The sequence below is a fragment of the Larimichthys crocea genome, chromosome XXII (assembly GCF_000972845.2).
Source record: "Larimichthys crocea isolate SSNF chromosome XXII, L_crocea_2.0, whole genome shotgun sequence".
Lineage (NCBI taxonomy): Eukaryota > Metazoa > Chordata > Actinopteri > Sciaenidae > Larimichthys > Larimichthys crocea.
In genome coordinates, this window is record NC_040032.1 from 9,491,796 (window position 1) to 9,515,955 (window position 24,160).

The 24,160-nt window shown below is 44.8% G+C and overlaps 1 protein-coding gene across 9 annotated transcripts; it reads left to right on the top strand.

Annotated features, from left to right (window-relative positions):
- Positions 1–2,093: 2,093 nt before the first annotated feature.
- LOC104937709 (GRAM domain-containing protein 1B) lies at positions 2,094–23,512 on the top strand. Of its 9 annotated transcripts, none has more exons than XM_027273655.1 (21): positions 2,094–2,148; positions 7,232–7,475; positions 8,913–8,933; positions 9,669–9,689; positions 13,988–14,072; positions 14,206–14,309; positions 14,485–14,580; positions 14,815–14,895; positions 15,305–15,420; positions 16,067–16,256; positions 16,398–16,575; positions 16,665–16,808; positions 17,005–17,123; positions 17,238–17,380; positions 17,497–17,600; positions 17,773–17,970; positions 18,124–18,211; positions 18,504–18,515; positions 18,625–18,732; positions 19,045–19,165; positions 19,855–23,512. In XM_027273655.1, exons 1-21 carry the CDS (start codon positions 2,126–2,128, stop codon positions 19,942–19,944), a joined length of 2,286 nt encoding a protein of 761 aa, XP_027129456.1. In that variant the 5' UTR covers positions 2,094–2,125; the 3' UTR covers positions 19,945–23,512. The 9 variants fall into 9 exon arrangements, with proteins under 9 accessions (XP_027129456.1, XP_027129457.1, XP_027129464.1 ...); XM_027273656.1 differs by having other exon boundaries at positions 19,048–19,165; positions 19,855–20,697; XM_027273663.1 differs by having other exon boundaries at positions 16,091–16,256; positions 19,855–20,697.
- Positions 23,513–24,160: the final 648 nt, after the last annotated feature.

Consider the following 24,160-nt stretch of genomic DNA (forward strand, 5'->3'; position numbering starts at 1 on the left):
TGGAATTTGTAGCTTTTTAAACTGAGTTTGAAGCAACATTTAAACAAAACCCGGTCAGTCCTTCAAGACGACTCTTCGGTGAACCGTCCCCCAGAAAGCAGCCTCTGTGTGGGCAGAGAGAGCCGGGTAAGACCCTCTGTTTTACAACCCACAAAGCTATAACATAACAAGCAGTAATATGGCAGTAGGTTGTGTCAACTTCTATGAGGAAAGATCTTTGAATTTATGTGGAAACGTCACTGCGACCCGGTCAGTCCTCCCACCGACTCTTTGGCGAACATTCCCCCAGAAAACAGCCTCCGCCTGGGCAGTGAGAGCCGGGTCAGTCCCTCTGTTTACGGATGGTGATGATGAACTCTGCACGGTGGGTCAGGATCCCCCTCACAACACAATCTGACACCTTCCATTAAACAGAGGAAACCAGGTGGAAACCCGCCAAAATAAAATCATAGATAAGGTAGTAGGGAAAGTTTGAACAGTGAGAAAAAATGTGAGTAACGTCCGTACATCGGTCCTGTTTGTTCCGTTGTGGTTGCATTCCTCTGATAAACATGCCGACACGTTATCTGACTTCATGACTTTCTTTCTTTCTTTCTTTCTTTCTTTCATTCTTTCTTGCGATGTGTGTGTGTGTGTGTGTGTGTGTTTCTGTGTGTGCAGAGTGTGAACTGAGCCCGGCTCTCCAGAGATCTCGGGCAGGATATACCCGTGAGCGTACGCAGCTACAGTTACAACGATCACACGGCGATCAGTGGTGTCGTAATACCAGTCACCTTGCAAGACATGACGCTCCTGACTATTGTGGTTTCAGCTCATGGAGGCTTGAGTATGAGATCGATCCTTTCAAAGGGAATGCCGTGGTTCATCTAATATCTGAATAGAAGCTGCTCTATTGATCTCAGGGGTGGTATCACAGAGGCACGGCCTGCAGTGATGCAGAGTCTGCTTTATGGTGAAATGCAAATATATGAACTACATCTCTGCAAACAAGCACCTGCACTGTGCTAAACTGAACAAAAGGAGCAGTGGCTCTGCTCCGAGCTCCTCACCCTATCTTTTCAGATGAACCCAGACACCTTACGGAGGAAACTGATTTCGCCCGCTTGTTTTTTGGTCACTACCCAAAGCTCATGAACACGGTGAGGGTTGGACCGGAAAATCCAGAGCTTTGCAGTCACACTGGTAGAGAGTTCTTAAATCCAAAATGTGATTTTATCTTGGACATGACGTCCTTTATCTCGTGTTACTAGAGTGATGTTTTTACGGACACGTAAGGAATTGTCCAAATGTCCAAATAGTGCCTCTGTGAGTCGTTTTTGTCCTCATGGTTCTGGAGAGAGCGCCTATTGGTTGTTGGCACTGTTCACATGAGTGTACGTCAGTATTTGAATGAGCAGAGACCTCAGATAACATTAAACATGTTTGACTTTAGAGTTTTCCGACCACCAAATGATCGAGATGACGGGAATGTGCCGCAACTCGGGCAAAACTTTAAAAACTGGAAATTTGTCTGCGACAGTGAAATCAGTTTGGGAAGCACAAAACGCACACACACACACACACACACACACACACACACACACACACAGGGAACCAGCTGCCAGGGCTGACCAACACTGCACAGACAGTAATCCCTGATCCAGTGCGAGGTGTGTATCCTGATCGCTGCCACTAAATGAGACACAGAGGGATGGAGGGAGGAGGTGTTCAGATTGTACGGATGAGGGAGAAACGAAGCATGCTCAGTCGGTCCTCTCTCTCTCCGTCTGCCTAGCAAATAATTCCCTCATCTGCAGAGACAGACTCTGCTGCATTTAAAGGGGGAATGCATGTGAGCAGTTGCTGCTGTGTCCTCACACACACACACACTCTCAGATGAGGCTGGAAGCAGCACATCGAGGCTCCTCTGCTGAAGTTTTAGCTGAGCTGTGCTTCAGCCATCCGGGCTTTTTGATTTCAATCTGCCCCCCTTTGCATGGGCACTGCTGCAAGACCTCGCACCCCCAGGATTTAACCTCTCCGCCATCTCCACACAACAACACCACTAATACAACATGGCATGCAATGACTGACAGACTGAGTGCGGGGGCCGGGTCATGGCTTTTGGACAGCTCTTTCTGCTCTGATGAAAGGTTTCAAGCTCACCTGGTAAGACCTCTCACATTGTTTTTCAGGTGTATGCATGCATGCACACACATGGAGTATCTTGAAGTTTCAAGATAACAGAAAGGAAGTTGTGCCATCTGTTCACCACCAACCTCGTGACCTTTAACAGCAGGTTTTCCTTCCTCCACCTTCTCTCTGTTTACCTTTGAAATATCTGAAATACCTAACCATGCATGTATCTACAGCTATCATGCTGGCTGCACCACAATGCACCATGAAGCACACATGGACTGACTGATAGGACTAGTTTTGTTATTTGAGCTGGCATTGTGGGAAATCAGGTCTGTGAGGTCGGGATAGGTGACACAGGTGAGGTCAGCGCTGAGTTCACAAAAACCTGTGCGTCCTCTGATTGGATGTACCGGGTGATGAAAGAACAGAGTTGGCAAAGTGACTGGCTGCCCTCCATTGAATGTTGCTGTTTCAATATTTGAAACCGTAGCCCTGAAATTACATCACATCACAGGTAACACCATAGCAGGCAGTTATGCCAACAGCTTCTGTTGGGACGGTAACATTAGACCATACGTGTGTCGCAAAGAGGATGTACAAATTATGGCTGCATTCCCATGCTTTCTAATTAAGGAAGCGACCTTTGGGACAGCTGCTCATCATTATACCTGTGCCAACACTCATTACCACAACACAAAAGCAGAGCGGAGTTACCTGAGAATGAGTGGCTACAATCACGATTCAGCGTGGAAGAGAAGGAGGTTAGATTTCATGAAGTAAAAAGTATTTCTAAAGAAAGAGCAGACACCTTCAGGATGAAAGAAAACCTGCATTTCCTGTGTGTTTGGGTCATTGTTTGGAGCACTGCAGAATCGACTTGCTGGCTGATCCGTAGGGAATATGAGTCCTCTGAACCAACAGGGATTGATGATCGAGAGTACAGGCTCTAAGAAGTGTTTGCTCTGTTCATGCATGGGTTGGAAGTAGAGTTGTTGTATCGACTTGACTTCTGTCACAGTTTGCATGTTGCAGATATCGTTCCTACAGAGGCAGGAGGAACAAACAAATCAATCTGTAGGAGAGAGTCAGATGATCAGGGAAAAGGTGGATGACCTGCAAGGACACAGGAGAACTCTGACAGAGTGTGTTGGGACTGTAACTAGCCAAAGAATTGACTGGAAACTTGGCTTTGATGACGAGATGTGTCTGTATTTGAATGGCAGCTGCATTATCTTGGACTGATGATTGTTAATATGTCATAGAGCTCCACAGCTTCAGCTCCTCGAGGTTATGGGCTTTGTTCCCCTTCTCATCCAGTAGCACAGCCATGGCTAATCATATTTGATCACCTGGCAATACCATCATGGTCTATCCAAAGAAAGTCGAGGGCTGGTATCAAGACAACAGCGAGGCTATGGCAGTGTTGGTGGAATCCTGGAATGTCCGGCAAAGATTTGGGGTGCTCTTGCTTGCCGTAAAGATGCTGCAAGAATATCTTACTTACATTATCATCCTCGTCTTCCATAATTGCTTATCCTTTTCAGGGTTGTGGGGGGTTGGCATTTGGTGAAGGGCGAGTTACGCCATGGACAAGTCGTCAAACCAACCACCATTATGCTCACATGACATGGGACGAACGTGCAAACTCCAAACGTAAAGGCTGGGTTTGAACCCAGAACCTTGAGGCTGTGACTTACAGAAATGCATAATTGTATGTGACAAATCTGTGCTCCTGCCTCATCTGCTACAAATGAGACACACCAGAATGATTAAACGTTGCACACACAGTTACAATCTGCCTCTCTCTGGGTCCGACCATCTATCGTACAAGTCGATGCAGCCTCTTGACATTTACACCTTCTGCCTGTACCCACTAAAACGATCTTACATTTTCATTATTTTCTCTGACGGCACTCTCCATTCGCTGCATCTCAGATAACTCAGCAGTCAGGCACTGTGATTGGCCACCTCGTGGCTCTGTGGGCTGTACTCAGCGTTGCAATTGGCTGCTTCCGTCTCAGGCCATATCATAGGGATCTTGTCCCGAGGGAGATCAGGAATCTGGGTTAGTCGACAGAATGGGATCGACTGTATGCGAGGAGGGATGGAGCGCTGTACAGGAGGGAGAGCAATATGGAAAATGTAAAGAGTAATGCTCCATCACGTCGTCTCTAATATTCAGTCAAACGTAGATACAGTGTTATAGTTTTAATTATAAGTCCACATGAAGTCAAACATCTGTCCTCTGTCCTCCAGTTTCTGTCCAACACTGACGCAAAGTCAGTCAAGGTTTGCCCGTCATTTTAAAGGCATTACCAGTGAATTAAAAGAAGGAAAATAAAGTTCTGATCTTTGTATTGTAGATAGTTTAAGTAAATTTGTCTCTCACTGCCCAGACAGAGGCTGTTTTCTGGGGGAGTGTTCACCAAAGAGTCGGCAGGGAGGACTGACCGGGTCACATATAAACTGGATGATTTTGTGTTAAGCTCAATTTAAAAAAGCTACAAATGCCACATATTTGGTATCAAATCATTCAAGCTGTCAGACTGTGTTATGAGGGAGATCACCATCAGTAAACAGAGGGACTACCCAGCTCTCACTGCCCAGACAGAGGCTGTTTTCTGAGGTGGGGGAGTGTTCACCGAAGAGTCGTCACGGAGGACTGACCAGGTCACATAAACTGGATGATTTTGTGTTAAATCAAACTCGATTTAAAGCTTTTTTTAAAAATGAAAACAACTTGTGATTGTCACTGAGATGCTTGTTTGAGGAAGAAATGCTTGTTCGCAGTATTTAGTGATTGTGTGTGTGTGTGTGTGTGTGTGTGTTCTCCATTTACTATGATGTCTGGCAATGTCAGGGAGGGGAGACAATACGTGGTCAGGGTTTAAAACCGGGGTTCACAGAGGAAGCATCTGGAAATTATAATCAAATACATTTTATTGTAAGTTATTATTCACATTGGCTTGTTGGTATGAAGATATATTCTCAAAGCTTTGAAGGATTCAACGATTACAACAAGCAACAAATCATGAATGAACTACAGATCAGTTCCTTTTCCTCTGTATGCATGGAGGAATTGATGATGTGGGTATCCTGTAAATATGACAATGAGCACAAAGGGGTGAAATCAGATTCATATCTCAGACTGATGAAAAGACCAGAGCCTGTTTAAATGGGAGGGGCCGGCGATGTGGTGTGACAGTGAGGGTTAATCCACGTCAGCGGCTTTCATTCATGAAGCTCATGAATTAGTGAGCGGTGGGAGTCGCCCGGTGCAGACGATGCAAAGCGGCAACAGGAGCAGTCTCCAGCGCTCGGCTCGAGCATCCAATCACGGCGTGGAGGGGGGGAGGCTGAGGGAGGGAGGACTTTCAGAGGAAGAGGGGCTTTGCAGCAGCAGCAGCAGCAGCAGAGGCTGGAGCCTGTGAATCATCCAACAAAAATAAAGGGGGAAAGAAGCATGAAGCACCGGCACTGAACTGCATTTCTCTGAGTGGGCCATGTAGCTGTTTATCACCAACCCCCCTCGCATGGACTCTTTTTTTTTTTGCAAGGATCCTCAGCTGCATCCTTCTCTTCCTCTCTTCCTCTCTGCTTCCTTGCCTCCCCCCTCCTCCTCTCTTCTGTTGCTGTCTGAATGAGTGGATGAATGAAGCAGGTAGAGTCTGAGGCTGTGGGCTGAGCTCTTCCATGGCTGCCAGGTTAGTTAGTGTCTCTCTCCTAATAATGCTGTCTCCGTGTCGCTGTCTGTGCTTGCGGTGGTGTGTTTGTGTCTTGGTGAGGAAGGAAGTGTCACCTTGCACCATTTCACTGTGGTATGATATGATGGTACATCTGCTGCACCAGACGGTTTAGCCACACCGAAGTGATTTCCTACCCCCACCGTGCAGCGTGATCACTGTGCAGACATGCTTGGAATGAGCGTTGTTGCATATTTATTCAACCTGCCCACAGGTGAAGGACTTCAGACGAGTGAATGAATCTGTTGTGCATATCATGTGTCACTGTGGTGTCTGTCAGTGCTCCCTGTCAAATAAAAACAGACATCAATACACCATCACACCATGTGCTTTTTTCCAGTGGCAGTGAACTGTTGGTGACGTCTGCTTTGCTTTGGTTCTGTTTGTAATTTGACCTTTGACTGAGGGCTGCAATGCAGGGGAGGAGGTGGCATCCGGCCCCAGTGTGTGCTGGTCAGTCTCTGGGTTTGATGCCTCAGCTGGGAGCTGAAAATTTGATCTCCCTGTTCTGATAACTTATTCTACTATTTCCAGGATCAATTTCAATTCAGATACTTCCCGTAGTACACTCCTGTGTAGTACACTGTGTACTTCCTGGAGTAGTAGTGCGCTAATATCATCAGGGTAGTCTCGATTCGAGTACGGCTGTTGTGAACCGACCAAGAAACTTGCAAGTTTACAGTGGATGCTGCACAAAGAGATACAAAGACGTGAACCCCACATGGTCGGCTAATTCAGCCAAAGTTGATGTTATTCAACCGTGGTTGTGAAGTAAATCCAATGCAGAAGTGCTAAACGCTGCAGTTCCTCTAACGTCCACCTGAGGCTGGCTCCAGAAGTGAGTCAGTCTCCGTAAGTCCCCATGTCCAAATGTCCAACTTCACAGCAGAAATAAACATGTTTACAGCCTGGTACAAAAAACAGTTTTGGTCTCTGTAGCTAATTTCCCCGTTCATGACAACTGTACTGAGGGTGAATTTATATACAGCTCACCTGTTCACATTATATTAAGGCTTAAAGTTATGCAGGATTAAGAGCGTGGACGCTTTGATTGACAGGTGGGTGTGGTTATAGATGGACACCACACTGAGCTGCCCATTCTTTATACTGTCGGTGAATATTACCTCTTCTGGTCGCACTGTGTTGGATCGATCGTGTCGTGTAGATGCTTCTGTTTGGTTCGGATCCCTCAGCTAACCAATCCTGCTTCAGACTAACTCAGAACAATCCCCTACAAATATGTATGTTTGTTTATTTATTTGTCCTTCAGTTGCATTCTGAATATCAGCGTCAGACTCTACAGGTGGAGTTGTGACCTTTGCCGATGTCCCAGTGATACCCAAGCTTTAAGCTCTTTCTCTTCTTTCCAGTACTGCTACTAACTCAAGCACCCCTGCTTGCTCACCTGTCCTGCGAAAGCGCTCCCGCTCGTCCACGCCCCAGCTGAGCCCTGAGGCTGACGGCAGTATGGTGGAGAAGGGTTCATCGGACCAGGGCTCAGATCGTTCCCCCACCACCCCCGAACAGCAACAGACCTCCCAGCACCAACGCACCTACTCCCAGTCTGTCCATCCCACCAACACCAACACTCGCAGCGGTGGCAAGAACTCCAAGGTGAGCAGATAGAAGGGGGCGCCACACTTCATTTAGTGACATACGTTGAACCAAGGCTCAAACTCAAGGCTTCAAAACGGTTGTTCACAAACTAACAAGGAATAGAGCAGGTCTGTCACATTTCACTGATAGTGCACATATCAGTGCCGTGTCCATGAAGCTGGGGATTGAACCACCAACCCTGTGATCAGTCAGTCAGTGAGGCGTAGCTCATGCAGTTCAGTAATCAAGCTTAAGCACAATAAACACCAACGTATTGCTGCACAACTGCTGCAACTCTGCTGCAAAATGGACCAATTTAATGTCGGTTGATTTGCTTGGCGGTTGTGCTGTCAGGATTGGAAATTGTTAATCAGTGTTAGCCGGATGCATCGGTTATGATTCATCTTAATTATCTCTATTTTTGTTCTATTTCACTGCGTTCAGATTGAATTATCATGTAACACGAGAATGTAACTCCTCTGGTCTGCAGGAGGTTCTGCTCTGCAGTCCTGTCTGATGTGCACAGTGCATGTTTATGTTGATGTAAATCAGCTGTGTGGCTGTATCTCATTTAGCAGTCTTTGTAAGCTTGTGATTACTGAGGACTTAAACCTGTGTTCTCATTAATGGCCAACAGGGGGCAAGCATCACAGTTGCATGTAAACTTGAGCCTCTCGCTTCTAGCGTGATTTTGATTGGTCTTGATGACCTCGGTAACAGTTTTCTGGCCTCAGTCTGTAGTTTGAAGTCTTCTTCCACACAGCACGATGTTCATTTTCTAAACTATGGTCACATTTAGACGATAGAGCAGTTAGTGGCCACCTAGTAACCAAAGTCATTCTCAGTGAGTTCATCCAGCTCAACACGCCGGGCTCAGACTCCTGTCAGTGCTGATCAAATATGAATAAAGACTCAGGTTCAACCCAACTCGCAGCCAAAGCCGAACCGAGTTGGCTTCAAAGCGGTTTTCCACAAACCGATGGATGACATGTCATGATAGATTTACACTCTGCGCTAATTGCTCATGTTAGAAACACAGTCAGAAATATTATAGAACAATATCGTGGTCAACAATTCAAATGTTTGCACAACTTGCAGAACCCTTAGACGCCACAAATTATTAATTAATACACTGGTAAGTATGACAGTATTACTTAACATGTTGTATACCGTACACGACAGACAACACCTGGTGTTACGGGACATGAGATGAACAAACTTTACCCACATTAACACGACTGATCGTGACTGTTTCACTCTCATAACTTCATTCCATGTCCATGATGTGTGATTTTTGTCCATCAAACATCACCTCATTTCTTTTTGTGTTAAGTATCAGACTGACTGACTGTGGTTATGTGGTTCCTGCTCATCGACTTCATCTCATCCTTTCGTACTTTGCCATGTCTTTGTTTTTGAATCTGTTTCTTTCTTTCCTTCTCATGCATGCAATAGTCTCACAAGCGGCACACTAAAGTAAGCATAAATCTTTTCTGTGTCTTTTCTCTTTCTTGGAACTTATTTTGTCTGAGACAAGCTAAGATATTTATGCAAGTATTAAGAGTTTTTCCTTAGAGTGTCTGAATATTGTACTTCGATTGGTCTGTTGACTGTACATTTAAATAAGTCGTGATTTGAATATTTAAATCTTTCCCCACATTTGAAGAAAATGAGAATAACCTGAAGGCTGCAGCTTCAGTTCTGCAGAAACTTGCAGTGGATCCAATTCTTTAATAAGAGTCCTTCACACTATTATTAGACATATAGATATTATTCAGACAATGTCAATGTCCTGTTAGGTAATCAGACAAAATCATCCAATGCACGACTTCAGAGAAAAACATTCTCAGAATCTTTGTCTTATTCCACCTGAAGACTTTTTCATATCCTAAAGAAATCTCTAGATTTATATCTGTACTTAACAATATACAAATAAATTCAGAAACTGGTTAAACGGTTATAGATAGTCCGTCCACATTTCCTCAAAGTCTCGACCGTCTTCACATCTGTGTGTCTGCCTCATCCTCACATCTGCATGGCTTTTGATTTCTCATTTAAAGATTCAATAAAAAAAACAAACTCATGGATTCATCTTCAGGTTTGATTCTTTTACTGTGGCTTAAATTGTAAATTGTTTAATTCTTTTTGTCTCTCGCCCTCTCGTCTCTTGCCCTGACTCGACACCTCACCCACGCTTCGATGTGACAACAGAAAAGTCAGAGCTGGTACAATGTAAGTTCATCAGTTTTATTATATACCGTCTACTGTCTCGTGACGTCATGTTTTATGTCCTTATGTCTTTTTTTTATGTTCAGTTTGATTATCATTGTTTCAGCCTCTGTATATGTGAGCATGGTCTGCTGCATGTTGTAATGCACAACAACAGCCAGAGGGCGCCGTTTATACACAGTGAACTGAGCCAAGAGCGTCTGCAGCGAAGTTTGTGAACATCTTGGCCGTGGAGGTCAGGTCATGTGACGCAGCACCTGGAGGTGTGTTTGGGGTCATTGTCCACTGATCTTAAAGCAGGCGGATGGCAAAGCTCCTCCACACCATCACACCTTTACGGTGGGAACCACACATGTAGATACGATCCGTTCCCTTTCTCTGCGTCTCACAGAGACACGGCGGTCCGAACCAGAACTCTCAGATGCAGGTGTGATTCACACATTCTCCTCTGAACACCTGATGTGTCGGAGCTAACTCTCGGTCTTCCTTTCCCGGGGCGGTGCTGTATTTATCATGTTGCATTTGTGTGGGTGGAGATCTCCTCAGGCTTCCATTCATTCCTCATATCATAGATTTCTAACTGTGAGAACAGACACAAAGAGACTCTGACGTCGTATCAGCTGCAGTTTGAAGGACACCGGTCACCTGTCTTCAGGCTACATGCATCAGTCCATGGGGGTGAACTTGTTGGGACCTACCGACCGACCTTCTCTCCTCTTAGCTTCTTCAGTCAGCGTCCACTTTGGTGTCTTCACCATTTAGCTACGTCCATATAATCTGCTGAGCCCAGTTACTTAGCCTCCTCATCTGGCTCCGGTTCTGTCACGATTCCCCCGCATCCCGGGCCTCTTCTTCTTCCTAGTGGTCCAACACAACTGCTCCGAACCCACAGTCCAGGCTCACAAACTGAGGAGTTGTGTAGTTTGTGTGCAAAAAAAAGCTTCGATTCAAAATTGAATCGAGATAAAGACGCTGATTGATAAACAGGATAAGAGAGAGAGAGAGAAGTGGGAAACTGAAAAGACTGAGGGGGAGATGAAGGACAAAGTACTTGACATTGTTTGACTTGTTTACAGCAGAAACACACACACACACACACACACACACACACACACACACTGAGCTCAGTCTGTGAATCTGGGACCTCAATGCTCAACTTTGTCTCTTTCGTGGAAAAACCTACAATGACTGAAGAGTTCAAGTTTTTCTCAGAAGATCAGACAACACCACACATTCAGACATTCTTTCTAACGATTCATGTGAACATTATTTAACCCTCGAGATCCCAGAAGACTTCTCAAAAACAGAAAGAAACTGACAGTCACAAAACATAACTTCTTTGACTAAATATGTGGCATCTGTAGCTTTTTAAAATAAGTTGGATTCAGCGTAAATTTGCCGTGACCTGGTCAGTCCTCCCTGCCGACTCTTCAGTGAACCGTCCCCCAGAAAACAGCCTCCATCTCTGGGCAGTGACAGCCGAGTAAGTCTCTTCTGTTTCTCTGAATCAGGCATTCACATCAAGTTGTAAAAAAACTGCAGTTCCTCTAACGTCCACTTGAGGCTGGCTCCAGAAGTGAGTCAGTCTCCATAAGTCCCCATGTCCAAATGTCCAAAACTTCACAGCAGAAATAAACATGTTTACAGCCTGGTACAAAAAACAGTTTTGGTCTCTGTAGCTAATTTCCCCGTTCATGACAACTGTACTGAGGGTGAATTTATATACAACTCACCTGTTCACATTATATTAAGGCTTAAAGTTATGCAGGGTTAAGAGCGTGGACGCTTTGACTGACAGGTGGGTGACTTGTTTGAGCAACCAGGCGTCATTCAGGTCGCAGATGATGCACGTCTTTGCTGATTTTTAGATTAGGTAGTGAGTACAAGTCCTAGTTATGTTTGCAACAAGAATAAACACACAGGAAGAAATATAATGGCACCAGGAGCAACGTTTTTTCTGCACTCAAGAGCAATTTTGAATGATCTGCATTCTGCTCTGTATGTTAAAGCCTCACACACACACACACACACACACACACACACACACACACACACTCAGGCTTCTCATTGTTTTTTCCACTTCCTGTTGTTTTGGTTGCTGTTGGTCACAGTCAGCCTCACTGACAGGCCGAAGAAAAGATTCAGAGAAAAGACAGAAAATACGCAGGAAAGTAGAGCAGGCCTCCTTTATAACACAAACACACACTCCAGATGAACTCTAGTAAACCCAGGCTCTCCTCGGGCCTCCCTCCCTGTCTTCCTTCACTTCTTTTTCACCAAAAACACACTCACCCGGGCTCCTCCCACCTCCATGACTGTTTCCAGACACTCGGTGTCAGAGGAGGAATCTCACACTCCTGCAGCCACATGTTGTTGCTCCGGTCACGCTCGATCCAGCTTCACTCGGACATCAGGACTTTGTGTTTAGACGCGTGGAGTTACTCTGCTGATGGACTGAAGTGATGAGTTTCTTCTGTGTTCAGACTTCGGGAATGTGATCGGATGAGAAGAATCTGCAGCTTGTGAGATCCAGATTGAACCTGATGAGAGAGAGAAAGGATCTGCCATCAGTGTCTGACCAACATGTTATGACACAAAGTTTTCTCCTTTGAGATATTTTCCAAATCAGACAGACTCTGAGTTTATTTTCCTGAGGAAACATCATTATCCTCCATGTCAGTCTGAAATGATTGCATTGCTGCAACAGTTTATTTACTCTCAAGCTTGTTGCTGCTGTGTGTGACCAGAGTCAGTTTGTTGTGTGTTTGCATGTGATGACCTGAAAAACTTGCTTTTTTTAACACCTGTAAATATAAGAAACAAAATGAGAGGAGGGAAGTCAGGCACGAATAAGACAGGTTGGCAAAAAGGCAGAAGAGTTGACAAAAGGCGGATGAAAAGAAGAAAGATGATTACGTCCATGCAGATTCAGAGTTTATCGGCGCTGGATTCAGACTGGGAGCACGACTCGGATCATGGAGCGGAGAAGCCGGGGCAGTGGTACCGATGGGACTGGGCCTCAGAGCAGATCCCTGCTGTAAGTCACTCTGGTCAGCACAACAACAAGATGCTACAGGCAGCTCAAACCTCGAAGCATCTCAGACTTCGAATGTGTTGAAATCTAAAGCTGCGTCTCCCTTCGTGCCCCCTGGTCGTCTCCTGACTGTTAATTACAGTTCAGCAGGTTGAGGCTTGGCTCTGAACATCCTGTGACATCCACAGGTACATTCGTGAGAACGCTTTGTGCCCTTAAAGGAACATCACGTGGAAGTTTAGTGCCTCCAGTGTCAGAGTGTAATCCCACTGTGGTAACTATGTTCAGCTGTACTCGAGTACAGCAGCAGTTGATCTCACTGCCTAGTCCAGCAGCAGTCAGCCCAGCTCGGCGTCTGTCTTTCAGCCTTTTATTTCACCAAGCTCTCACCAACCACTAAAAGTCAGTCCCACATTTACTCTTGTCCGGCGGCTTCTTGCTCGCTCACTCTCTCCGTCAGCGTCCTCTTCACTCTCTTCTCCTCTGCCATTATGTCCATAGAAGCTGCTGAGCCTGGTTACCTCCTCTTCTTCTTCCTGGTCGTCCATAACGCCTGTGGTACAAACACTCAGTTCGTCAGCTTGGCGGTGAGCTCAGCGGGACGGGTACCGCCGCCAAGCTGACGAACTGAGCTAACAGCAGCATAAACTGAGCTAACCCGCAGCTAACAAGATCTAAGCAGCTACCCAACTGAGCTAAACATTAGCCAACAGCAGCTAACAAACTGAGCTAACATGAGCTAACAGCAGCTAACAGACTGCGCTAAACTGAGCTAAACTGAGCTAACATGAGCTAACAGCAGCTAACAGACTGCGCTTACAAACTGAGCTAACAGCAGCTAACAAACTGAGCTAACATGATCTAACAGCAGCTAACATACTGAGCTAACAGCAGCTAACAAACTGAGCTAACATGAGCTAACAGCAGCTAACAGACTGAGCTAACATGAGCTAACAGCAGCTACAGCTGTCAGCAGGTTACTTCACTGTCCATCATAAACTCTGTAAATCACAGAGAGTTGAGGCGGAGCAGCCGGAGGACATCAGAGGGAAAACCAGAAAACATTTCCTCCATAAAATGATGGTTGACTCCTCCGTCAGCGTCCTCTTCGCTCTCGTCTCCTCTGCCATTGCGACATCAACATGATATAACATCTGTTAGTTTATCAGACATAATGTTGCTTTGAAGTTCTCGGGCCTGCATGGAAATGTGTGTTTTGTGTTGGCCCGTACACTGTGTGACGTGTTTTCCGTCATTGTCTCTGCAGGTATTGAGTCCCACCTACAAGCAGCGCAACGAGGACTTCAGGAAGCTTTTCAAGCAGCTGCCTGACACTGAACGCCTCATTGTGGGTGAGTAATAAAAAACTGCTGACATACCTAAATGATCTCTCTCATTGTTCTCTGCTATAAATAAACTTGCGATGGTACTTTTTGTGCATTTTCTCTGCTCATTTTTTGACCTTTGACCTTTAACTCATTGCAGACTATTCCTGTGCCCTGCAGCGGGACATCCTCCTGCAGGGACGCCTCTACCTCTCCGAGAACTGGATTTGTTTCTACAGCAACATCTTCAGATGGGAAACCCTGGTGAGGACACGAATGCAACTCATATTAACTGATGATATTAAGATGTGTCAGCGTTCCAAGACAGTATACTGTTGAGACAACTGAGCAATGAACACAGGGACACATGATTAGAACTGAGTATTTCGTTAGAGGTAATCGACCTCTGCAGTGAAAACTTCTGCTCTTTACTCTCCAGCTGATGGTTCGATTGAAGGACATCTGCTCCATGACCAAGGAGAAGACCGCCCGCCTCATCCCTAACGCCATTCAGCTTTGCACCGACAATGAAAAGGTAAAACTTCTTTTGTTTGTCTGCAACATACAATGCAAGTTGACTTGCAGAGGATGAGACAAGGAGTCTCACTTCCTGAGATCGTAGATATCCTAAGTACGTACCGATGATCTTCTGGGTGGTTTTAATCACCTGAGGTAGACGTGATTAATCTCGTGATTTTGCAGTGAAATGCTTCATTATGAACTCATGAATCTACTCTTCATCTTCCTCTTCATCTTCCTCTTCTTTCAGCACTTTTTCACCTCATTTGGAGCGAGGGACCGGACATACATGATGATGTTCAGACTGTGGCAGAACGCTCTCCTAGAGAAGGTGAGACTGACCGTACTGTCATTGTTTTGTCAGGAATCCTGCTGATGTCACAACCCAGAAAAGTTGGCACGCTTTGTAGCATGTAGCCGGATGGTCCTTCTCCTCATTAGCCCGGAGCCTCAGTCCATCTTAAATGAGTTCTTCTGGGCCTGGTTTCTATCCGGTTTCCTCTTTGCGTGGTGGCGTTGCAGCATTCACAGATGTTCCTCTGACAGGATTCTGTCATGGACGTTTGATGTACTGCTGTCTGCAGGGCCCGAAGATCACGACAATACAATGTTGATCTTGAATCTTAAAGATAACCTTAAGTATTTAAGGTTGATTTGATCTTCTGTATTTCTGAGTTTGTAGCTTCAAATATGATTTTTAATCATTCTGTTTTGTCAACGCTCTGTTCTTCTTCTCTCAGCCTTTATGTCCAAAAGAGCTGTGGCACTTTGTCCATCAGTGTTACGGTAACGAACTTGGCCTGACGAGCGATGACGAGGACTACGTCCCTCCTGATGAGGACTTCAACACCATGGGGTGAGTTTAAAACACATCCATTAAAATCACACATATGCTTCCATCATGTGTTCCATTACACATTACACTTTACAAAGATAGCCTGCTTCACTCCTCCTTCAAACCAACATTATTATTCCATCTAGTCCTGATGAGTTGGACCTCTTGTGTTAAGTGGGTTTGTATGTGCCTCTCAGAAGAAGTGATAAGTTACAAAAACACCAGATAAGTAAGGAGCTGATTGATTGATGACGTGATGGAGAGGTAAGTCATGTCTCTGTAAGAAAACAAACAAAGGCAGAAAAATATGTCAGAGGAGAGAATTTGTTTGTGTTTTTAAAGCCACATTCGGTATTCGTGTGTATATTGTAGCAATCATTGGCTTAGAAGACATGAAAATTATTATGAAGTTTGGTAAGAGATTTAAACTCACTTCTTAACTAAACTGGTTCAGTGCAAATGTTGCAAATTGGCCAGTTTTCACGTAGCTCCCCGTTGGTGTCCTCCTGTCGGAGTCAGTTTTATGACCCAGAGGCCACGTAGACGACAACTTCAGGGAAGCTTCATTCTTTTATCGATAAAACCATCTCCACCTCCATCACATGCCCATGCATGTGTGTAGCCCAGTGCGGGCAGTGTGCAGCAAGCTGGTAACCTTGACCTACAGCTGCTGTCCGTCTCCGTGGTGCAGGTACTGTGAAGAGCTGCCCGTGGAGGAAAACGTTGAACACAACGACGCCGGCGAAACCCTCGCCAAGAACACCGAGGCCAAGCCGGATGTCAGCCCGCTCCTGCCCCACAAAGTCTTCCCCAGCAGCGCTCCACCAGAGCTGCCCGGCATCGACTCCTCTGTCGTTGTGAGTAGGCGGGAAAATCCTGAAACTGAAACACTTTGTCATGCTGGGAGTCCTGTGCTGATCCTGAGCCACCACAAAGAGCTTCACAGTGAATTACCCTTGTGTACGAAGTGTGCTTACCTTGCCTTGTAAATCTTCCAGGTCCAGCAGTATGACCTCCCCCCTGTGGAAGACGAAGCCAGCCCTCTACCTGACGCAGACCTCTTGAAACTCCCGATGCTCGAGAATCGCAGCAGCCACGCTCTTTCACCATCACCGGACCTCAACGACGAGGACCTGCCCACCGAGCTCAGCGACTCATCCGAGACGCACGACGAATGTACGTGACCACATAAAGACTAACATTGATTTTAGATGCATAAGACAAGACATAACCTGAAGGGTGAAGTTGGCATTTTGTCTGTGCAGGTGAGGTCCAGGCTTTCCACGAAGACCTGAACGGCAAGCAGTATATCAACGGGGTGTACAAATTTGGTGTGGACAAGATGTATAACTTACTTTTCACCGAGTCGGATTTCATGAGGGACTTTCGGGAGCAGAGGAGGTTCTCAGGTAAACCTCTCACAGAACATACACCTCGTCCTTCAGTTTCGAAGACAATTTAACGTCACAAGTGTCACATTATCGCATCGAGGCAGAATGAGGCCATCACTTCAAAAATGTCAAACTGGAATAAACGTATTAAACTGAGCACAGGGAAGACTCAATTATTACATTACAGTGCTGTTTCTACGTCTTCTACTTGCAGATGTGGTGTATCACCCATGGAGGAAAGAGCATGAGGGTGACCAGACAAGAGAGATCATGTACACCATTGCCCTGAATAATCCTCTGGCTCCCAAGGCGGCCACAGTAACTGAGGCACAGGTTGGTGAGCCAGAGCTCAAGTCATTTAGTTTCATGATTTCTAGTTTCTAGTGTAGCCTGCTTTCCCCTAAAGTTCTCACTTTTGTATCTGACTATGATGTTTCGTAACTTCAGACTCTTTACAAGGCGAGTCAGGAGAAGGAGTGCTACATTATCGACGCAGAGGTGATCGCCCATGACGTTCCCTACCACGACTACTTCTACACTCTCAACCGCTACATGCTCACCAGAGTGGCCAAGAACAAGTGTCGTCTTCGGTAAGGAGGGTGATGTTTCACTCTCGTGTGACAAAAACAGCAGCAGGAACGTAGATACAGTGATTGCAGCTGTAAAAATCAAGTTTATTATGTGTGTGTGTGTGTTTGTCCTGCAGGGTTTCCACAGAGCTTCGTTACAGGAAGCAGCCGTGGGGACTTGTGAAGGGTTTTATTGAGAGGAACTTCTGGAGTGGCCTGGATGAGTACTTCAGACACTTAGGTTAGCACCAATAAACTTGAATAAAACTTGTGTACATTAGGTCCTTTCTGGCCTAGTGCACTAATTTCAGCAGGGTAGTGTTGTTTTAATTCCAGTACAGCCATTGTGCAATTCATTGAAATGACCTCCATGAACTCCATCTGATCTTCTCTCTCTGGTTTCTTCTGTCTAGAACTGGAGCTGAATAAGTTGAATGTGGTGTTGCTGGATCCACATTCGCCCAAGACCAAGGCTCTGAGGACGGGCACCGGCCAGCGGAGGAAACAGACGCTGGTTAGGACGGCGGGGAACATGGACGAGGCCTTCAGCCCCGTTACCACGCCTGAGGATGAGGAGGAGGAGGAGGACCAGCACATCAAGCATGTGGCAGGTCAGCCCAGCAGAAGTCAACAAATGGTCTGTGGTCAGGGAGATACTGTAAGACTGATGGCGAGCAATAACATCCTTTGACAGGACGGGAGTTTATGGTAAGATCTTGTTTGAGATTCGGTCTCAGTGCTTTCTGTTCCCTGTTCTCCTGCAGGATCCACGCAGACCAGACACATACCCGATGCTCCAGGGGGCCTTGCACTTTACAACTTATCCAAACTGCTGCTTCTTATCAGTCTTGTGTGAGTTGCGGTATCATTTGTATATTGTCATTACTCCCTGCTCGAGTCTTGCCCAGGTGACACCTTCACATGTCTCGTTTTGTCTGACGAACCGTCCAAATATTAGAAGATGTTCACATCTTTCTTTCTTTCTTTCTTTCTTTCTTTCTTTCTTTCTTTCTTTCTTTCTTTCTTTCTTTCGTTCTTTCTTTCTTTCTTTCTTTCTTTCTTTCTTTCTTTGTCTTCGTGTTGTTGCCTTTTGTTGTAATCTACTTCTTCTTCTTTCTCTGATCTTTTCACTTGCATCCCATAGGATCTGTGTAAGGTATTTTCATTCATGCCATGACCCTGATTCATTTCAGTAACTGGCATTAAGTGACTTAGTCGTTGGTGTTCATTTGTAAAGTGTGTTTTCTCTCCTTCTCTGTTTGTAGCCTGATACTGCTGATTGTTCTCAACGTAATGTTATTCTACAAGCTCTGGATGCTGGAGCACACCACACAGAGTCTCGCTGCATCACAGGGACTGAGACCACAAGAAAGGTAATCGCACATTTGGAAGAAGAGCTCTCCTAACCTTAACCCTCCTGCTACAGTCATTGCAGTAGATCATAAAGCCCCTACCAAAAAAGTGTTGTGACATACAGACTGTGAGAAAAGTCCAAACAGAGTGAAGTGAGAGTCCACAGGTAAGTCCAGATCAGGATTCTGGATACAAACACTTCTGTTACGTCTACGGAAGCACAAGCAATGCTCAACCAAAAGTTCCAAACACTGATTTGTTTCCGGCATTGAACCCTGTTTATTTCAGGTGTTTGCCAGTTGATGTGACTGTAGTTGTTTATGTCTCATCAGCAGAGCTCCTGAGACCCAGCTGGAATGGGTGCAGCTCCTGGACTCCCAGCAGCGTTACCGCGATGACGAGCTCCAGAAATGGAAAGGGATACTCAAATCGTCGGTGCTGCTGCTTGAAAAGGTGAGACAGCAGGTAAAACGCAGGTTACGTACTTCATCGTGAAACACTTCCGTAGGCTCGAACCACAGAAAAACCCTTAGTCGTTAATGTTTGGCTTTGTTTTCCACCGGCTGCAGAGCCGTAAAACTAATGCAGGAATGTCACCCTGACAATGACAGCCATTGTTGTAGTCCACAAAGCCAAGGTCATGACCAAGACCAGACTGTATCGGGACCAAATCAAGACCAAGACTTTGAGGGGTTTGTGGAGATCAAGACCAGACTGCATGAATGAACGTATAGACATACCATAAAATTATTTTAAAATGTTTTTTACAAGCTTTAAAACAAGGGAAGTCTCAGCACCCTCTTTGGCAACCCCTAGGGACCAAGACAAGACCAAGACTTTGAGTCCTCTTTGTTTGAGACCAAGACAAGGCCAAGAAAAAATGTGGTGGGCTCTACGGAGAGGCAGAGACTTTTAAAACTTTTAAAAAGTCATCTTGAGACTGGTCTTGAGGCCAAAGACGAATTTAGAAGATGCAGTTGAATGTTTTCAGTGTTGTTGTATCAGACGCAGGTCTGACACTTAAAACCAAGAAAGTCTTGCGGCCCCTCGTCATGTTTTGGCGGCCCCTAGTGGTCACTGTGTACATAAATTATACATTTTATACAGTATCTGACTCTTTTCTCTCTTGCCTCTTCATCCAGCTAAAAAGCTCCCTTCTTAACCTCCATAAGAGTATTGGCAACAGGGACCAGAACCCTGAGTCCGAAAAAAGAAGAAACCAGCATCACTGATCGATAATCTCAAGGCATGCGGACATGATGTGCAATATTCAACCTACCTTTTTCGGAGCCTGTGGACAGAGAGCGAGAGTGTTTGGCCTTTTTCAAGGCAGCGCTTGGAGTTCAGTCAGTGACCTCACCGACCTGCAGTAGGTGAGCGTGCACGTCGACACCACGACGAGTCCTGCAGAGACAAAAGCATTGGCAGGACGTGTCTGTAGCTTTACTTCTGTTGTTCATCCACATTCCTCCTCACAATGCTGCATCACAAAGTGTTTTTTTTTTCTTGCCATGTAAACTCTGACCCAAAGCATGCAGCTTCTTTTTCCAAATCTATCTGGAACTTTGTGCTTTCACTTTGCAAACAACATGCAGACACATCTTCCCTTTCTTCAAGGAGCTCCGACAGCTGCTGTGTCATTTCTGGACTCACTGTAACGAATCTGTAACGGCGTATGTGTGTGTGTGTGTGTGTGTGTGTGTGTATGTGTATACAGCAGTCAGGGCTATTTTTACCAGGCATATTTGGCAGATCAGGGCTGGTTTCCCTGAGACTTTATGCCATACTTTTGTGATTCTACATTGTATGTTTATGTTGTCTAAAATATTCTGAACTCTGGCTCGGGCATCGCTCTGCAGCTTTTTGATTTAGCGACATGTCGATAAGGAGGAAAGAGAGAGAGTAGCTGAAGGTGGCACGGCTCCAAGTTTTCTAATGTGTTGCCAAGGGAATAAAGAAATGTTTTGTTCACAGCCAACCATTAATGGCATTCCAGTGTTTTAATGATTTGCTCAGAAACATCTCAACTGCTTCATCACTGCCAAGGCAAGTCAATAACTTGAATTTAATTTAAGCGTTTTATGTGTGCGACTTTACCTCGGTTTATTTCATGCACCAGCTTCTACGTCTATGCTGCAAAGAAACGAGATGAAGGTTTGTGTCCAATGATTTGAGCCAGAGAGCGAGCAGAAGTCGAGTGACATAGATAGTGAGTAAGAAGAGGGAGTCACTGGTGAATCAGCTGAAGTTATTTTTTGATTGTTTCATAGCGTTTATGTGCACGCCCGTTCACTTCCACACCCCCACACAACCCTGCGGCGATTCTTAGTCAAATCATATTCAGGGTTCGGTTACCTGGAAGAGGCCCGCGAGCCAAAAGCAGAGTATATATATTGGAGTAAACTCCCAACTGCTAATGTTGCCCTGTATCTGCTGGATGTTGAAATAGGCTGCAGCTGTGATGTGTCAAATGTGGTGGACGCAGCGTTTAAACAACAGTTAAATCAAATTGTTCAGGTCACATCACTTCAAAAGCTCACAAATCTTGTAACCAGTTGTCGTCACATGAGCAGCAGACCGGTATCTGACTAACTGTTGTTCCTCTCTAACTGCTTGACTTCGGTTAACAAACATTTACACGACACAGGAATGTTTGCCTGACAAAACACTTTTCACCGTTGACTTTAGCGTTTACTTTAAAACAAGCTTTATGTTTATTCAGTGTTATTTTCCTGGAAATGTTTCCCAACTAGCATGACTCAGTTACATTCAGTCACTGCCAGCGAAGCAGCTCACACGTATGCATCAAACCTTTGACTGAACTGTTTGGAGGGCAGTGTAGTAGCATTTGTCTTGAAGAAATCCTGTAATACCACGTTTGCCTTTTTTCAAACTGATACTTGTCCAACCCGTGACGATATTTTCCGACATGAGGATGAAGCTGAACTATTGAAAATATAAAGAAATCAAATGGAAGACATCTTGAAATGTTGACTTTCTGGTGATAACGTGCAGATTCTGTTTGACAGACAGTGTGTGGGATTTAGTGGCATCTAGTGGTGTGTTTGCAGATTACAACCCCTTCCAGCTCAGAGTGTGAAGGATATGCAGCATCTGTAGATATAAAAGTCTCATTCTAAGGTGATTATACACAAATACAAACAGAGTAATGGATATATTATTCCATATTCTGTAAATAGAGCCACCTAAATCTGACACACTGTTTAACATGAGTACTCCTCTAAAACGTCCCATGTGAAGTGAAGATATCTCGAGGAAGGATCTGATGATCTGTAAACTCACAGTAGAAGTTTTTGTGCCTGAAAATCTGTGAATTGAAGTCATGAAATGTTTTATTTGTGTCGAAGGAGGCGTCGAAAGCCATTAAGGAAATGTGAAAAGGTGTCACTGTTACTGTCTTCCATGAGATGTCAGAAATTAGTTAATTAGTTTCAATAGAAGAAAATCTTTAATTAAAAGACAAAAAGCTCTTTTAAATGCTGTTTAGGGGGAAAACTGGAGAGAAAAGTGTATTTATTTATTTAACACTTTTAATTTATAATTGTAAATAAGACTTTGTGAAGTGGAGAACTCTTGTATCTGAATATCTGTGCACATCAAACTAAATTCAAACTAATTTCTTTGCAGTAACTTGTTGTTGTAATCTTCATTTGTGCATCTGATGATCTGTTGACAGACGTTTTAGAGAACTTCACCTGTTCGGTAGCTCTCATGATGATGTGGTTGGTGGAATCAGGTGTAGATTTACAGAAACTTACAGATACATAAATCAAAACACCAATTTTTTACTTCAGAGACAAACGTGCACAAATATTCAGATACATGCGTCCAACATTTCATTATATGTGTGAATTATACAGCTCTGGATCACATTAAGAGGCCGCCCCATATGTTTCTTAAATCAACACACCTCATGCTACTTAACGAGGTCCTGATGACGTGATCACCTGAACCAAATCTGGTTTAACGAGTCTAAAAACGCCGATAGGAGCAGCTGGATGGTAAAAACAAACAGAGTTACTTTAACTTTAAAAGTAACTGTTGATCCTGAAAAGAAAAGCACGCCAAGACGCCTGAAAGCTGGGATTCAAAGTTATTTTTCCAGTTTCCAGAGCTGTATGTACATTATTATTATTTTCTCTTCATAGTTTTTGGCATTGAAACATTCAAAATGTCCAAAACAGAAGGTTAACGGTGCTAAACTGATCAGTTCAAATGTTTAAATCACTGAATCTCCAGTATAAAAACCACTGAAGCCATCCGGCTCCTCCACTGTACATGAAGTGCACGGCTGCCCTGTTAATGCAAACGTTAAGTATCATGTCAAACCTCGTGTATCCATAGTGCAGGGTTTATTTTAACGCATGAGTGTGAAAACACTGTAGACGACCCTGAGAAGTAGATCCTGAAGTGTTACGTGTGGCGGTACAAAGTGACAAATCTGTGTTTGGAAGTCAAGTTTCAATGACGATCACAAAAAAAAATGTAACCTCAGCTTCAGCTCACACTCACACCTCCACCCGCACACCTGCAGTATTTCATCCAGCTCACTTTGTGGTGTAGCGTCCTCCTGTGTGTGTGTGTGTGACCTTTGGAAACCTATTTTGATCTGCATATGTGACTCTAAGATATTTATACAGATGTGATGATGTTCTGGATGTTGTCGTGTCAAGTTACAGATCATAAGGGCTCAAACCACTCTGGCAGTAGATTGAGGAAGAAAAGGGAAAATATTGTCTAGACACAGAAGAATGAATAAAAGTGCAAAAATGAATAAAATGTCTGACTTTGTGTCGTCTGTTTTAAGATCTGACTCGAGCCCACGCTCACTGTGGATTGCAAACATTCCTTTTCTATATTCTGCTATCCACTCATTTTTCCAGTGACTGTGAGTTTTATGTTTTACAATAACCACTTATCCTCATCAGGGTCGCAGGGGGCTGGAGCCAAACCCGGCTGACGTTGGGCGAGAGCCAACGTACGGCGTGGACAAGCGGAGACTAACAATGATTCATGTTCACATTCAAACATAAAGGAGTCACCAACCTGCACAACTTTGGGAATTTCAGGCCTACGAGCATGGATGCACTCTTGGTTGATTTCCAGTTACTGCTGTCACAAACACTGTCACGCCTACTTAAAGAAATTATGTAAATGATTTCAAATTGAGATAATTCTAACCAACACATGCGGCTGTGTTTCCCTCTATAGACACACAGGAAAGAGGAAAGTGTGTCGGACATTTGTGTTTTGCACTTTGGAGGACTGTGTGTGTGTGTGTGTGTGTGTGTGTGTGTGTGTGTGTGTCACGGTGTTTGGTATTTTAAGTGCATGTGCAACTTCTCAGCTGTTTCTGAAATGAGCAGCCGCCGCTGGTTAGAATACTTGTGTGGACTGCAGGAGGAAGCCGGAGAATCAGAAACGAGG

Excerpts from the sequence above, each read along its gene's own strand:
- LOC104937709 (XM_027273655.1), top strand. The coding sequence starts at position 2,126 with ATGAAAGGTTTCAAGCTCACCTG. Across the intron at positions 16,576-16,664 it reads ATCCGAGACGCACGACGAAT|GTGAGGTCCAGGCTTTCCAC; the intron begins GTACGTGACCAC and ends TTGTCTGTGCAG. Across the intron at positions 17,381-17,496 it reads AAGAACAAGTGTCGTCTTCG|GGTTTCCACAGAGCTTCGTT; the intron begins GTAAGGAGGGTG and ends TTTGTCCTGCAG.